The sequence below is a fragment of the Pleurodeles waltl genome, chromosome 7, assembly GCF_031143425.1.
Source record: "Pleurodeles waltl isolate 20211129_DDA chromosome 7, aPleWal1.hap1.20221129, whole genome shotgun sequence".
In the NCBI taxonomy this organism is placed as follows: Eukaryota; Metazoa; Chordata; class Amphibia; order Caudata; family Salamandridae; genus Pleurodeles; species Pleurodeles waltl.
The window spans coordinates 1,076,251,215-1,076,269,288 of NC_090446.1; the positions used below are offsets into that span (position 1 = coordinate 1,076,251,215).

Sequence of the window (18,074 nt, forward strand, 5' to 3'; positions counted from 1 at the left end):
TTACGAAATATCCTCTCCTGCCTCTTGCGTTGCCTTTGTGGGTGCCGTTGTGATGTGTTGGGTTGCTGTCATTGAGGTGGTGGCAGCAGGTGTCATTGCGGATGTCTGCAGCGTTTGCCTAGCTGCAGCAGTACAACTTCCATGTTGTCCTGGAGGTAGCAAATATTCCTTCCGTGAATTTTCCTTATATAGTGGTGTATGTGCCTCGTTTTAATGCCAGGTCAGAGCCAGGCGTTAAAATCTGATGCAAACGGGGTTAATGTAATTTTTTGGGTCCACCTACCACCTGTGCGTCTTTTTTCCACTGGGGGATAAATATGACGCTAGGGGCTTAGAGTCATTTTTTGGACAGGAACGCCTTCCATGCATTTTAGGTGGTTTCACGCATCCAAAAATTATGTTAATGCCTATATTTTGACGCTAGATGGATCTAGCGTCAAAATATAAATATGGAGTTAAGTTTGCGCTGAATTTGTGTAAAAAAATTACGCTAATTCAGCGCAAGCAGAGTTTAAATATGGGCCTAAGTGTGCAGTGAAGAGCTGGTGATAGGATAGACCAATGTGCAGACAGGTACAACACTGAGAACAGAGTGCACACTTGGCAGATTCCTCTTTCATTTCAGCCAGTAATTTCCCCATTCACTTGAGATGCTGAATGTAAGGTCAATACAACAAAACTTTTGCCTATTGACTTCTATCTTTTTCTGGTTGCAGACTTCATTGAGTAAATTGGGCCGCAAATAAATGTGTATGCTGAACAATTTCTGATAGAGACAGGAGGCACTCCGGCGCCTCACTGTAGGGCATCCCTGGTGATTCCCAACTAAACTTGGGGAACTGAAACCAATTTCTGACCTAACGCTGAAGATGAATACAGTCCACAAGGCACCACATGTATCAAATGTTAAGTTCTATTGGTCTACTCATGCGGTTCGCACCAGTCAAGAGCAGAGCCAGTTTTCTGATTTTGTAGGGAATGCTACATTTCAGTAACAGTTCTGCTACATTGCCCCAGGACCACCCAGACAATTAAAGTTTATAAAAAATGTGGCCTATTGCACAACAATTGCCTGACAAGTTTTGAGAGATTCATACTCCTAGAAAGAATATAGCAATTGATGAGCCCTTGTTCATGCACAAATTGTAACTGCTGTTAAGCCAGCACATAACTGTGAGAACTCTACTGGTTATGTGAACAGCCTGAGAGTATACACAAGGAAAGACTGCAATAAATCCTGTCAGCGGAAGCTTGCCCAGTCTTCCCTTCATAAATGTCATAACCTTGACATAGATAAATTCAATACAGGAGTCCAGCTGTTTAGTGAACTGTACAAAGTTGTAACACTGCCTTGGGGTACCATTAGAAAACACCATAAAGGATACCCTCAGAAGTGTGTTTGCAAGAGATTCCAAAAGGGCCACAGCCGTGTGTTGTGGTGCAACAAACTGCTCACTGTCAAATTCTCAAACAGGTGGGAAGTATATGTGCTCAATACACTTCCTGATGAGAGCATGTCTCCAGTCACAGTTTAGGGACAGTTGGCAGACGTACACAGGGCCAATACAACAAGCACCTGGGTTGAGTAGAGAAAAAGAACCACATTCTTCAACCATATAATGGAAGCTAAAAAAACTCACACATGGTATAATAAATTGGCTACTCAACTGATTGGGAACATATAGTACATATGTTGCCTATCTGTAGACCACCACAGGAGGACTGATGCCCTTGCTTGGCTTTTAGTTTACTGTTATTGAAAGACGTACTGTTGTAAAAGCAGTAGTCTCCGCTTTTGATTGTTGTGGATGTTTTACAAGACTGCAGGAGCAGCACTTTGCTTAGTTCATTTCTGCAACTGTGCAAAAGAGTCGCTGTTATCACGAATGCAGAGTTTGTGCTTTGCAAGAAAGGAGGCAGGAGAGTAGATATTACTGTCCCCAGTACCCATCTCAGTTTGGCCTGTTTTTGTCAACATGCTTTACTTTGTACCACACCAAAATGATGTTCTGGGAAACTGACTGAAATGGACCCCATAAACAGGAATCTCTATTTGCCTCAACTGATTGTTCATGGATACATGCAGTTCCCCGGGCCATTACTTGAGTAGCTGTGCAGCCTTTAAAATTTGTCCATCCAATTTTGAAAGAATGACTCTAACCCAAGATGTATTTCTTAATTATACATGAGCATCCATGTATTTACTGACTTCAGTAAAGAGTCACATATTGGTCTTGCTTTTGGCTGCATGCCACCTTCATTCTGCATGAGAAATGTGTCTGCAGTTCTGTCCACCATGTTACAAGTGCATTTCAGTGAGTGCACTGCACATCATCTTCAACGGTGCATGCTTTTTTATGTTAAGCAGATTTGTCATGCACACTATCACCTGGGAGCATATCCTGGCACTGAGCAGGTGTGGGTCTAACCACACCTACGGCCCAGTGGAACGACTCAAAAAGTCAGGTCCTCAGTTTCTTGTGGAATTGAGGAGGAGACTCTTTTGTGTAGTGGCAGGTCATTCTAGGCTTTAGGAGCAATGTGGAAGAAGACTTGACCATTGGAGCTGATTTTCTGTGTGCATGGGAAATGTGGAAGAAGGAGTTCTGATTAGCAGAGGTGTCTGGAAGGTTTGTGAAAGCAGATTTTATTGTTGCGGTATGCTGTGCCAGTGCTATGCCTTGAAAATGTGGGTGAAGGGTTTGAATTGAGCTTGTTTGTGACTGGGGAGACAGCGAAGCTACTTCAGGTATAGATGGTGTTCATATAGTCAAGTTTACTTGTTAATAGAGTGCGCATGACCATTTTCTGGATGTCGATTGAAAGCCATTTGAAGATCTTCCTCAGTAACTTCAGGTTATGGAAGCCTGAGACGGTGACAGCATGGCAGGCATGTCCAGTTTGCTGTCAATGATGATCCCGAGGTTCTTGGCATGGGTGGTGGGGATTGGTGTCAGTCCCAGCTCTTTTGGCTTCTGTCTTGTCAGTCTTCAGCTTCAGACAGTTGATCTTTATCCAGTCTGCAATTTTGGTCATTCAGGCATGCAACTTGATCTGGGTCCTGAGCGTCTTGTCGGTGAGAGAAAGAATGAGTTGTTGGCGGTGGTGGTAGAAGAGGACACAAATGTCATGAGAGAGGTTGATGCTGGCTAGAGGGATCATGTATATGCGGGAACTAGGGATGATTTTTGGAGAAGTCGGCAGTGTCTGAGGTGTACAGTGCCAAGCTGACTGGGTCCTCTGAGTAAGCAAGGAGCAGATCCACTTTCTGTGCTGTGGCTGGGTCTGAAACCAGACTGAAAGGTGTAAAGAAGTTTGTGGTAATTGTGGCATTTGGTGAGACGTGTGTTAATGATTCTCTTCAAGACCATGGTCGGAATGCTAACGGGGGGATCAGTCTGTAGTTGTTGAGTGTTTAAAGGTCTGCTGAGTTTTCCCTCAGCAATAGGGGGGCAGTTGCATGTTTCCAAGCATCTGGGACGGTTGTGGGAGAGGTGGAGGCATCCAGAATAAGTGTGAGAACAGGGTCGGTTCCTTGGCAATGGTAAAAAGCGTCTCCCCAATGGCTGAGCCAGCAGCTAAAAAATAAAACAATATTTTAATATTGTTTTATTTTTAAGCTGCTGGCTCAGCCAGCATGTGTAGGGAGGAGCAGAGCTGGGCCATATGAAGGGGAGGGGGAGTGGAGTGGTGTCCCCCCAGATTGCTTTGTACCATTTTCTCAGCTTTAAAAGGGGGCATACCATTACTTATAATGGACCCCTATGTACTGTTCAGGGTTAGCACCAACATTTTGGAGCTTACCCTGAACAGTACATCAATAGCAGCAAAAATGTTGACACTGTTGTCCCCTACCCTGCTCCAAGGTACACCGTATTTTAAACACGGCACACATACAGTGGCGATAGGGGGGCGTTGAAGGTTTCAAGCAAAGTAGCGCTACTTTGGGTGCAGCACCACATTTCTTAATTCTGTCCCTAAGTTTCTTTAGGAAAACCTTGAGGGATCTACACAAAAGACCCATTGCTGTATTCACAATTCTGTCTACTTCATAGAAATGTACAGCTTTCTGGCATCACCCATCGGTTTCACACCTGCTTGCAATACAAATTCATATTAGGGTGTGTTAATGCTGAGTGTATTCACAATGATGCACGCATTTGAAGGCGCACCTACCCGAGTGGCCGTCAATATTCACGAAGTGTACTTATTAATGGCTTATTCATATGAAATGTTGAGCTTATGTTTGATTAGTGTAGTAACACGTCATATAAAGAGTTATGTATTATGTATTAGCTTTATTAATTGTAGGCCTTAACTTAGCGAGGTCTTGGCCTAGTTGCACAACCTCATGTCAAGCTGCATTTCTTAGGCATTTTATCAAATAGATGCTTACAGAATTAAATTGTGATTTTCCACTGTACTGACCATGTGCTCGTAGCTGAAGTTTGTTCTCATGAGAAACTGCTTGCTAGAAGATGCTGTACTTGCTAGTGAAACAATGTTTAATGTAGTATGTGTAAGACTGACCTTCCCAAGAGGAGACAATGGATGCACTGAAAAACTTGAAGTGCAGTCAAATGTTCCATCGGCCTATACTTGTCTCCCTTGTAAGTTTAATTAGTAAGGTCTGACGTGCTTACACGTGAAAGCACAAGGATTATGTAACATGGACTACCAAATTTAGTAAGATTATTTTTATTAATTTCAGTGTGTTCCTGAAAGCTCAGAAGATGGTGATTTTAGCACAGCAAACTGACACTAGTTATTTATGATCCGTTCTTAAGGCAAAAGGTGAACTCCACAAGTAGAATGTGAAATGGTTAATAGCCAAGAGAATGCAAAAGTCTCCTTTTCTACAGCTGAATAATTATGCTCTGCATTTCTACAAAATGGGATTAAGTGACACTCACACCTTTGTTGTTGACATCAGTAGTAAATGCTTTCTTGCATTTGACATTAAAGCTATGTGTGCAGCACTTACAATTTTTGTAAAAATATGCTGGCACTCTTTGTTAAACTCAGAAAGCTCCTTTCTTAAGTAAGGAAATCAAAGGATGTATTTGGCCAGCAAAATTTGTGACAAATTTTACCATGTGTTCCACTTAACTTAAACATGTTTTGAAGTTCTTCTGTAATCATGGAAGGTGGTACAAGTTTTACAGAGTCAATTAAATTGTACTCTTGTTTAGCTCCTATTCCCCTGAGGTAGCATGTCCAAAGTAATCCAATGACCTTTCTCTAATCTTAAACTTTAAAATTTTTATGATGAGCCCAGCTTCCTTGAGACTTTTTAGGACTTTTCTCATGGTGGTGTGTTCTAATTCAGATGTACTGTATAATAGGATATCATCTTGGAAGCACAGCACACTCTGTATGCTTTGTAAAATATGTTGGATGATTGATTGGTAAACTGCTTCAGCGGATGCTAACCAAACAGCAAACATAACCTGTATACCCCAAAGGTGTTATGAATGATGTAGACTTCTAGAATCTGATGAGGAGCTAACTGGTGGTACTCTGATTAAGGGTCAAGTACAATGAATATCTTAGCTTCATAGATGAGGCTTAACAGCTCATTGATTTTGGGTAAGGAGGGTGTCTGTCAACCCATATACTGAAATTCAGATTTCTGAGGTCTACAGATGAACGTATGCCATTACCACCATCTTTAGTGGTGATCACAACTAGGAAAAAGCACTCTGAACAAACACTTTTCTCAATAATACCTAGAGATACCACCCTACTGAGATCTTTAATCAAGGGTTCTATAATGAGTTAAAGATTTGGTCTAGCCTTATGCTCCTTAGGAACTACATTAGCTTTTAATTTAATCCTATGTAAAAAGCAGGCCCAATTCATCACAGAACACTTCAGGAAACTCATTAGACACCTTTAGCTCATTAACAGATCTGCCAACTAATAGAACTTGCTCTTCATTATTTGAATCCAAATTAATCCAAAGATATTTTTGGTGTTTCCACCCCAGCAAATTTGACCCTTGCTTGGGTGCATAGACTTTACCCACTGTTGCTTTGTCTTTCAAAGTGATGTGCATTTTCAGCATGCCAACTAAAGGAATGGGATCTTTGATATACCCTTCCTGTTTTTCTGTAAGGTTTTTCTAACATGTAATTTGTTCCCATAGACATATCTGTGAACACTGTTTCATCTATCAAGGTGTAAGGAGATGAAGTATCCGGAAATAGTTCAAAAGCTACAGCATCAAGACCTATGTTGCAAGTGGGATAGTTCACTTCTCCCTCTTTAAAAAAGATTCAACTTTCAGGCAATTTTTTTCTTACTCAACACCTTCTGTCTTTACAATATGCACATTTATTTTGTCTGTATCTCTACAAACCTTGGTAAAATGACATTTCCTGTTGCATTTCCTGCATGTCACTCCGTTGGCTGGGCACATAGGGGTTTTGGCTATGTAATTGCTCTTTCTACATCTATAATATCTCAATTTATTTGACCTAAGCCTCCGTTTATGCATTTCCTATTAATATACCTAATCTTCAGGTTCATTAATGTTATTTTCATACATAGAAAACTTGTGCAAATCGTGTGATTCATTTATTTCCTTAATGCATATGGCAGTGTGGTAAATACTTTTATCTTTTGTCAATAACATCCCCTGTCTATTGTAGTCACTGGTACATCTCACAAGTTGATCTCTAAAGATGATTGGCTAAAAGCTGACAAGGCATGCACAGTTCTCCACATACCAAAGGAAGATCGAAAGATACCACCTTTTTCTGTAGCCAAATCCCACACTGTGGCCTTGGCCTACTGCCAAGGTGACAAGATCAACTTCTGTACTCCTGCATGATCGGTGCTAAACAGCGGCATTCAAGGCTCATAGAACTACACTTTCAGCTACATAATTCACAGCTAATAAGGAATCACTTCCATCAATTGGTAAATTTGCTCTAGAATTGCAGCAACACACATGCGTCAACAGAATATATGGTGGCTTCTCCAAGAACATTAAATCAGCTACAACATTTGGAAAAATGTTCAGGCAGAGAGTAGTTCCTCAGGGGGAGAGCATAGGCTACCCCCTACACAGCATCCCATCCTCATTGCCAAATTTAAAGAAAATTAAATGGAGTCAGGCAAGTAGAATATAGCTTTGTTGAAAAGTGTTCATCCTGCTTTTTATCACAGTCATCAACTGCCAGAATTCTCCTCACACCAACATGGTAGAATAGATTCATCTCAGCATACTAAACTGCATCACTGGCACAGAACAAACCAAGTTCATTAGGGAAAGGGGAACATGAGTGGGCAGGATATACCATCTTAAATTCCTGAAGTTATAATAGATGCATTTTGAGGAAATTCAGAGAAATAGAGAAACAGAATACGCATAAAGTTACCAAGACTGAACTTTACAAATATCATACTTCTGAAAGTTATGAGAAATAGCAGGCATTCTAATGAAATACAGAGATTGAAACATACCTCAGGCAGAAGAGGGGATGTAGAAAGTAGTAAAGGTATAGTTTAATGGGGTTGGAAGATCTGGGATGAAGATGAGACAACCAGATTTTAGTCACAGTGGAATTGGGGTGAAGAGCATGATAGGACAGCAGAATTTAACAGAAAAAGATACAGTTTTAAAGATAAAAAGTAAATGAAGAAATGGAAAAATACTAATCTGCAATACTTTACATAAACACAAGAGCTAAGCCAATAAAGTGATGAAGGTAACAACAGAGATACAGAGTGCATTTTTAGAGTGAAAAAGAGTTAAAACAAACCCATGATAATCAGAAGTAATAGAAAAATAAAGTGTACTTCACAAAATACAGGGCCTCACCCTACAGCTTACTGTGCCACTGAAGCGTCATTTTGTGTACACTTCCAGTAGTGCAGTGTGCCAGCCCATATTTAGAAGTCCACGCAAAGCCACCTTGTGTGGCTTTTCATGACCTTGTAAATATGGATCCCTTTCACGCATAACACTGTGAAAGGGTAATGTTCCATGGGTGTTACTTGGACTGTTCCCACACAACACTCATGGAACCCAAAAGACAAGTCTGGGAATGAGTGAGATTCCTATGCCACCTCAGGGGTGGTGTAAGAATTACACAGCAGGGAGAAATATTTTTTATTTCTCCCTGTTTTTTCCTCTTTCTATGTGTCCTGCACATAGAAAGAAGAAAATGCTTCTCTGAATTGCTTTTGTTCAGGAAGGTGTCCTTTACTGCTCAAAAACAATCACCCACACAATCCAGGCACCCATGCACCATGCCTGCATTGGCACTAGGCAGCAATTTGTGCACCAGCGCAGGGGAAGAGGACAGAAATGTGCTGTAGCCTATAGATACATTTCTGCCCTTTCCCGGTGGTGCAGAGCGGCGCAGCAAGCTACTTGCTGCGTGGCCCTGCACCTCGGGCCGCGTAAATGAGGCCCACCGTTTTTAGCGGCATAACGTTGCACTGGACAGTTTAAAAAAATGCAAGACCCAAAAAGTTTTTCCAGCAGAGATGAGATAGTCATTGAGGGAAAATAGTGCTGTTGCAGTAGAAGCAAATCGAGTAGCACAAACAGGCTAAACCAAACGTAGATAAGAGGATTATTGTGAATTGTTAAAGTATTTGAGAAGATTTCAACAGGGTAGACTGCTACTTTCTTCAAATTCAGAGTGACAAAGGCCAGAATCCTACTTTGATCAATAATGTGGTTGCTCGTTCCTCTAAAAGCAAACTGACCAGGTAATTACCACCCTTAGGATAAAAGAAAGCCTAACACCGGAGTACTAGCTCATACATTCGTCATTGTTTCCAGTCACAGGGTGCTTATTCACCAGGGCCTTCTGGAGGCACATGTTTGCGTTCCCCTGACGCAGGGATAGTGTTTGTAGTTGTAAGACCAGTTACATGTTAGCCAACTTAATGGCTGGACGTCTGTATGTATTTTAATGGCATAATGAAGGAGCTGTTTGTGTTACTGGAGCCCAAGGAGCTGTGTACTTAAAATGTGAATGGTACACGCCAAGCATTCGTATCCGGGGTAGCCTTTATTTCTCTATCATTCACTGAAAAAACTTTAATAAGGATATGTTATGGTACCTTTCGCTCACAATATATTAATGAACACAAATCAAAAATTCCCTTATATAAAACATTTAAAGTGGCATTAGGGTTAAGAAACAAAACCAACCCTGAATTTGGCCAGTTAATGTTCCCTGCACAAACAATAACGAGTCCCAGTGCACTGCTCATGATTTAGTACCTCTTACATGGCATTACAAACTAAATAATCATAATCATCACATGTGAAATTCACACACCACTCTGCTTTGATATGCTATATAACTAGTGATCATGTTTTTTGAACATTTGCTCTGTTATGATATTTTACCATAACCCTGGAATAGTTTCCGTTGTCAATATAGTTTTAATGATCACATATATTGCTGTAGCCCAGGAAATGGATCAATTTTCAATATATCGCAATATAAACCATTTGGGACAGGTGCTCTCGTTTGGAATAAATACACAAATAAATGTATTTCTTGTTGTCCACTGGCAGAGTATCCGTCTTACGTTTTGGGCAAATGCTTTACATTAATGCACCCCAAACGTAACAACGATTTACTAAACGAATCCCATACATTATCCTCCTTGTACATATCTGTATCTGATTATGTCTGGGAGTGATGAGAACCGGCTTCAAGGCATTGGCACTGGTGCAGCCGCATCTGGCGCTGTGCTCAGGGGCCCTGTGTTTAAATATAACTTATGGGGTTCGGAGCACTGCCTGCAGAGTACTTATTTGTACAGCAGCTTTCAGGTAACGATAAAAAAAGTCAAGATAACTCTGGTAATTGATGTTCCTGCCAGAGAGAGATCGTTTGTCTAGTTGCAGTTATGGCTCAGCATAAATTAGTGCAGAAGGTTAATAAGAACTTGTGACATGCAAAATACAGAACTGTATTTTACGTGAATAGCTCAGTGGGTTATTTCTTTTGTCACAGGGATCCTTTTCTTACTGCTGTTCATAAATAAGTTCTAATAGTGCCCTATAGAGAGATGCATGCAAGCTGCATAATATAGGTTAGGACTTTATGTTGCTAAAAAGGATTTGTTTGTGTAGCAAAACATTTTAGTTAGTAAAGTCAACCCCAACTACTGTTTCATGTTTTGAATCCTGAGTTTGTGCTTCTCCAGACCAAACATGCTTTAATATACTGCCTACTTGGATCGATGACATGTGATTCCTATACCTTCTAATTCTAATTTTCTTATGTGACACTTCCTATAGACTGATTTACAGATGATACATTGTCTCTCAATAATGTGTATGATGTAAAGAGCTCTGACAACCAGCACTGATTTGTTTAGCGCCTTAAAACAAAATAAAATGCATGTCAGAGAGGGGTTATAGAGAGATGGGAGGTACTGTTGGACGGTGAGAGTGAGGGAATCAGTGAAGAAGGTGGTCATGAGGGGGGCACCAAAAAATCTTGTTGCACCAGTGCTAAAACCTTTCTTGGGACTGATTCTGAGTTTCCCTTCTTCAAACATAAATTCACTTAGGAGTCTACCATTAAATTAGAAAACAAAATCTAAGTTATAAACTGAGGGCCAGATGTGCATTCAGGTGCAGTCACAATGCAGTGCTATCTTTATAACTAAGGGAGAGTCTGAACTTACAAAGCCTAGTAATAACTGTGATCTCATGATACAGAGACTTGCATGACAGAGCAAGCTTCCATTCCTAAGGAGGGGTGCCACTACCCTAAAGCCTGTAAATCGTGAGATGCCACTTTGCAAATAACAAAATATTATCAATATAATACAAAACTATGCTTGAACCAGAGGACTCTGGACCAGATGTACAAAGTACTGGTTGAAAAATACTGGTTGCAATTTCCGACCAGTATAGTAGTTTGTGAACTGGCCAGTATTGTATATGTAATATTAATATTAACGAGCTAGGTCACAATTAGCAACCCACTAAGAATGACAGCCATCATAGTCATGGCAGCCTTCTGGCGGTCAGCAGACCATCATGTCTCTGATTGCTTTTAAATAAAGTGTTCTCTTTTCCAAATGCAGCCCATTTTCCTTAAACTAAAACTAGACGTGTCTAATAAAAAAAAGCTATATAAAAACATAACTGATACTTCCTTCAACATTCTCAAAGGTGAAGAGCTTCTTCAACATTCTCCTTGGGGACTCATTACATTTACAGTTTGCAAATGGCTTAGCAATACCTGATTATAATCCATAAACATACCATTTAGACTCGATATTTGGAAGCAGCGTTTTAAACATGCCCCTTCCAAATTCTGAATCGGTATTAGATCGCAAACCCAAATTGTGATCCAGTAACATTTTACTGTATAGCAATTTCTGGTTTGTATATGCCAAAAGGCATTTTATGAGACCGAGACAGTTTGTGATCACAAAAATTCATTACACATCTGGCCCAGAGTACGACAGATATTTGAGTTATCTTCCAGTTTCACATCTTCATTTTCAATAAACCTTCACTGCAGTGGCACTACTGCAACATTGGGTACATTGGGAAGGGGACACATATATGTATTTGTCTCCTTTAATACACATTTTGTGAAGTGGGCAATTCCCACATCTCCATGAAAACCTAGTCATAAGCACAGAAGAGGATGCTTTCGATCCTGCACCATATTACAGTTTCGAGATGCCATGGGTGTTAAGTTTGCATCAAGCTTTGTATAATTAATGCACCTTTACATGCCTACTTTTTATGAGGTTACGAAGACGATTACAAAGACACTCTAGACAACTCCTATGGGCATGTCGCTGCCACACTGTGGTCCTACATATACACTGGGTCAGGGGCCATGTCATCACTATTTGCAGAGGGGCATCCTGATGCTTAAATGGGGATGGAAAGACGATAACAAAAATAGGTGTAGTCTCTCCCTAGCGGGGAACCACAAGCCTGACCCACCTGAGGCCACAAGAATATGCACAAAGGTGTGGTACTTGTGAACAGTCACTCCTTGCTTTCTTCTGTCCTCCTCAATACATGCACTAAGTCAATGAGTTGGGCTGGAGACCACACTCACTTTTTCAAAGGAGGCACATAGTCCTGGTTTGCCCTCAGAGTTCCCACTGTAGGTCTATGCAGGTGCAAACGTAGGACCTAGGCCCTAGCATAAATTACAGTATATGTCAATGAGCTTGCCTTGCTAAATTCACAGATAATAATATTACAGTCTTGCTACTTTTTGACCACAATTATAGCTTGAATTTAGATTTGGCAATGGCATGCTTCAGTGGAAAAACCTACTTGAAGGAACAGCACAAGCTGGAATTGCAATCTCGGGTGGCCCCCAGCCTTTCATGTTGTGCGCAGTAACTTGAACAAAATAGGCCTGTCCCTGTGAATGCAAAAGGAAACAGAATGAGCTCAACAAAATTATTCAGCATGAATGATAGAACACAATTGCATACAACAATATAGATAAAGTGAATGATTGTTTTTCATTGGAACTACTGGGGAATTTTTATACGGAACAACCTTTTTGACATAAAAGGCCTAATCACAACTTTGGAAGAGGGGTTTAATCCGTCCCAAATGTGACGGATATCCCGCCAACCGTATTACGAGTTCCATAGGATATAATGGACTCGTAATACGGCGGGCGAGATATCTGTCACATTTGGGATGGATTAACCCCCTCCGCCAAAGTTGTAATCTGGCCCAAAGTTTTCTAATGGCGTATTACATTTTAAGTAAAATTTGTGAATTTTGCATTACAAAATATTTGTGATAAGTCTTGAAAATATTTTGTTTGAACGGTAAAAATAAAGCTGAGAGACATATTGGCATGAAACAGTCCCTCAAGTACAAAAGTCACACAAGATACTAGCCAACCACATTATGTAATGTCCTATAATTTTATTGAAATATCATGAACGAAATATTGCACAATCTCACCCATCCTTGGAATAAAATATGACACAATTAAAATTTTCCAAACTATACTGCAGGGAAGAGTTTCTCTTAATAAGCCATGGAATTGAATACTATTCTATCTTATTTTCTTTTTAAAAAAGAAACTAGAAAGTGCACTTCCCATGAACAATTTGAAATCTGTTTTATCAATGTGAACAAACTCTATAATACTAGTTAGCAGTTACCAGAATGCATTAGAGTCTCCTCTACAGCTTGCAAATCCTTTGGGCTAATTGATCGCTTGTATGAAGCCCTAGAAGAAAGCATCAGTGCCAGCAAGCCCAGGGAAGGAAGTATGATAATCTATGCCAAAACATCATCAAAAGACACAACAAGCAAAATGTTTGCCTTGTGCAAAACAATAGCGCATCAAACAATGCCACTACAAGGCAACAGCATATTCATAAATGGGTAGGTCAATTACCTCACACACACTGCATGGATAGAATTCACATCCAAGGGAAAGCGTTGTGAGCGCCGTGCAAGATGGCCACCAGACCTTGAGCCTCCCGGTTGGCCTCAGCTTTCCTTATATAAGCCAACGCACAGACTCCAGATAGCTATCTCTGGAGTTCAGATTTTGAAATCGGAAGGTGTTGTCCTTTTGTTGATGCCTCTGTTTCATCCCTGGAGGTGAAAATCTTCTGATAACAGCAGGGAAATGGAATGTACTTAATCTTCTGAAGCCATCTTTATTGCCTGTCAGGAATTCCTGGGGTGAACAGGGTCACGGAATGGATGACTCTTGTCTTTTACTTTGTGGAAACTTAGGGCCATATGTATGAACACATTTTCCCATAGACACAGAATGGGCAAAACTGCTTGCTACATCTGGCCCTTAATGTTCTGACTGTGAATTCTGTGTTGGAAGGTAATGACCTTTATTTGACTCATTTTCATTGCTTTCAGAGGATGATTTACCTTACAGAATGCAAAGAGCTTTCCTGTCAGATTTCTTGAGGTGAAATACAGTTATTTTATCGGCATTCCAATTTTTATATATGAAGAATTCTTGTAAGGCATTTACTTACAATTGCTTTACGTTACTATTGCTTCTATCTATAGTAACTGCAAATGTTCTTTTATTAATTTAAAGACAAAGATCTATTTTTGGCTCTTTCTGACAAAATTATTTTGACTTCATTTATTTATGGGCAAACCGCCAAAGTCAAAGACTAAGGGGGTCATTCTGACTCCCGCCGGGCGCGGTCACCGCGCGCCCGGTGGGAGCCGCCAAAATACCGTACCGCGGTCGGAAGACCGCGGTGGGTATTTTGAGGTTTCCCCTGGGCTGGCGGGTGGCCTCCAAAAGGCCACCCGCCAGCCCAGGGGAAAACGTCCTTCCCACGATGAAGCCGGCTAGTAATCGAGCCGGCGGAGTGGGAAGGTGCGACGGGTGCTACTGCACCCGTCGCATATTTCACTGTCTGCTAAGCAGACAGTGAAATACAAGCGGGCCCTCTTACAGGGGCCCCGCGACACCCCCTACCGCCATCCTGTTCCTGGCGGGCGAACCGCCAGGAACAGGATGGCGGTAGGGGGTGTCTGAATCCCCTCGGCGGCGCAGCTTGCTGCACCGCCTTGGAGGATTCCAACGGGCAGTGGTAAACCGGCGGGAGACCGCCGGTTTACCCTTTCTGACCGTGGCTGAACCGCCGCGGTCAGAATGCCCTCGGGAGCACCGCCAGCCTGTTGGCGGTGCTCCCGTGGTCGGTGGCCCTGGCGGCCACCGGCCGCCAGGGTCAGAATGACCCCCTAAGAGTATTGCCCGTTCCAAGGCTCAAAAATTAAATTTACCCCCTAAATCTTTGTCATTTATAATGGAAGGAGCAACACATGTTGGAACAGCTTGCTTGCCCTCATCTTCTGCTGCAACTACCAAGAAGCTTTCTGCCACAGTTAAACATCTTAAAAAGATACAGGGTCACCTCCAAAGTCACCATCACCTTTCACCTTGGATGATTTTATGGAAGAGCTTAGAACCTTAAACACCTTTCTGGTAGAACCCAGCGCCTCGCTTCTAAGGATTAAAGATAAACTTTCTTCTCTTGACCAGCATATTACTGCAACAGAACAAAGGATTACCGAGAGTGAGCAATCAATTCCAAATGTGAACACACTTACTGAAGAAATTGAGACTCTCAAGTGGGCCACTGAGGATTTAGAAAACAGAAATAGAAGGAATACCCTCCATTTATATGGTATCCCGGAGAACTCAAAAGGACCAAACATGATTGCATTTTTACAACGGATACTACCATCTATTTTTCAGCTGCAAGACAATGATCTGCTCAATATACAGAGGGCACATATTCGGGTCCAAAGTCACCTGCATATGAGAAAAATGTGAAGCTAAGGGGCATCATTATTCTTTTTCTTCAACATACCGATTTAATGTGGATTATTGTAGCCGCTAAAATCACAAGCAATCTACAATGGTCTGACCATAAGGTCTTCCTTTCGAAGACATTTCTAATGCAACAGCTGCCAGACGTAAACATTTTTGGGAGTTTCAACCACAATTTAAATCTTTGAATATAAGATACGATTACTTTATCCTTGTATCTTTAAGATAACATATAAGGAAACATCTTATTCATTTGAAGATCCTGCTAAACTTCGGGACTTCCTTCATCAGCATTGCCATAAGGACATGGAACTTGGAGCTACAGCGAAATGACATTTCATTTTTTGCATTTGCCCTAGTGAGTCTACTTAACACTTCCTTCATGGTTGTTTCCTCTTGCTATTATATATTATCCCATGTATTTACGTATTTGTCTCTTTTTTTAATAATTCTCTATAGACAGCAATTCCGGATTGTTTGTCTCCAGTGTCATTCATGTGTAGTGGTCGTCTGTTGATTATCATATATCTCTACCTCTGTTTACTCCGGTAGGTGTTCTGATATAGTTTTGGTTCTATGTGTCTTAAACACCTGTCTTTTACTATTGCTTATATAATGTGGTTTCTTTTGAATTGTCACTAGTACCACTAAGACTTTCTTTAGCCAGGGTAGAGTTTGGTCCCATCTTTTGTGGCTCTCCTCTCTCTCTGTATACTATCATTCCTTAAGGTTTTTTTGGCAACCAAGGTTTCTTTTCCCTGAGGTGCCTTCTCAGCTAACATGCTTTTCAAGGGTTTTTACCCTTTGTCCTTCCTTCTCTTTCTTTCTATTCTTCCTTCAGGACTTTTTCATTATTTCCTAATTAAGTAATACTCCTAATGTATATAGATGACTTCGCATGACACACCACTGAGAATTACTTGGAATGTTAAAGGTTTGAAGAACCCAGTTAAATGCCAACGTGTGCTTTCTCACCTTTCTCATTTACCCTGTACTTTAGCACTTCTTTAAAAAACTCACATGACAAATGCAGATTCACATAAGCTTAAGACTTAAGAAACAATGGGTGGGGAAAGTATATCTTTCTCCTTTAGTTAAAGGTAAAAATAGGGTAGCAATCTTTTTTCATAAAAGACTAAACATTAATTTTGTCAAGCAGGAGACTGACAATGATGGACGCTGGGTCATTATACAATGTATAATACATAATATTCTATAGACTGTTTTGAACGTTTACGGGCACACATCTCCAGACCCTAGTTTTTAGAAAGTTATTTCCCAAAAGATTTTAGAGTGTCGTACTGATAACCTTAAGTTAGGAGGAGATTGTAATACTACATTTGATTCTTTTTTAGATCGAAAGTCCAAAACCAAATTCATTCCGAACAATGCATATAAAGCTTTCATTCATACAATTAAACATAATGCTCTTTCTGATTCTTGGAGACTAACCCACCCTTCTCTTCAGGAATACACTTTCTATTCTAAACCCCATCGATCCCAAACTAGAATAGATATTATTTTTCTTAGTAAACATCTTACACAATATATTCTACATTCAGAAATAGGCTCTATCTTAATTTCAGACCATTCTGCAGTTTCTACTGTTATAGACATTCCCCAGAACTCTTCCTTCAAATCTAGATGGAGGTTCAATAATTCTTTGTTTATGGATTCAACTTTCATATCCGCATTCAAAGAATTTATCTCTGAATACTTTGATAATAATGACACAGGTGACACTTCCTTTCAATTTGTTTGGGGTGCTTTTAAGGCTGCTTCCGGAGGCTTTATCATCAATTACTTTTCTAATAAATGGAAAAATATGGAGAAACAATCAGATTCCATTTTAAGTAATATTAAAGCACAAGAATGTAAATTCTATACTTCCAAACAATACAAACAGGACCTCCAAGAGTTACTCGCTGCTAAGATTCAACAAAGACACAACTGAAAAGGCATGTGGGACACTTTTGAAGATGAATGCACAATACTATGGAGGGAATAATAAATCAGGTGCTCTTTTAGCTAACTATCTTAAAGGGAGAAAGGAAAAGAGTTCTGTTAAATTTTTTGTTAATCTGGTGATAGTCTTTTTAATGATGCAGTTATTGTGAAAACATTTGCAGAATTTTATAAAAGCCACTACACCCCAGACTCCATGCCTTCTGATGATCTAATTAGGAAATATTTTTCTCTTCCTTCAATGCGCAAACACTCTCAAATTGATTTGTCTCTTTCAGATGCGCCATTAAAATTGGATGAATTATATTCAGCAGCCAGAAATCTTCCATCTGGTAATGCACCAGGTCCTGATTGATTAACTGTAGAATTTTACATTCAATTCTCTAATCTAATTGTCCCTAAATTATTCAAATTAATTAATTATTTCATCAGAAATAACAATTCATCTGGTACCTTCAAAGAAGCAAAGATTTGCGTCTTCCCTAAAAAGAAAGAGATCTCTCTCAATGTAGCAATTATCACCCTGTTTCCCTTATGTATACAGATTGTAAAATGTTAGCAAAGGTCACTTGTCATAGATTAAATAAATGTATACCCTATTTAATTGAGGGCCAACAGTCAGGTTTTGTTAAAGGCAGGAATATAGTAGATAACTCACGTGTCTTTCTGAATATTCTCAGCAAAGCCCCCAATCTTAAATATTATTTAGCTGTGATTGCTCTGGATGCTGAAAAAGCATTTGACAGATTCAACCTGAAAGTTTATGATTCAGGCACTATGCTGGACAGGTTTTGG

General features: G+C 40.3%; 1 protein-coding gene across 1 annotated transcript in view; it reads right to left on the reverse strand.

Annotated features, from left to right (window-relative positions):
* The window catches only part of ANKFN1 (ankyrin repeat and fibronectin type III domain containing 1), a 1,012,473-nt gene that overhangs the window by 559,180 nt on the left and 435,219 nt on the right, over positions 1-18,074 (reverse strand). Inside the window, exon 6 of the mRNA XM_069202026.1 lies at positions 12,299-12,389. Within this exon, the coding sequence (XP_069058127.1) occupies positions 12,299-12,389 (91 nt within the window). The remainder of the gene's footprint in view (positions 1-12,298; positions 12,390-18,074) is intronic.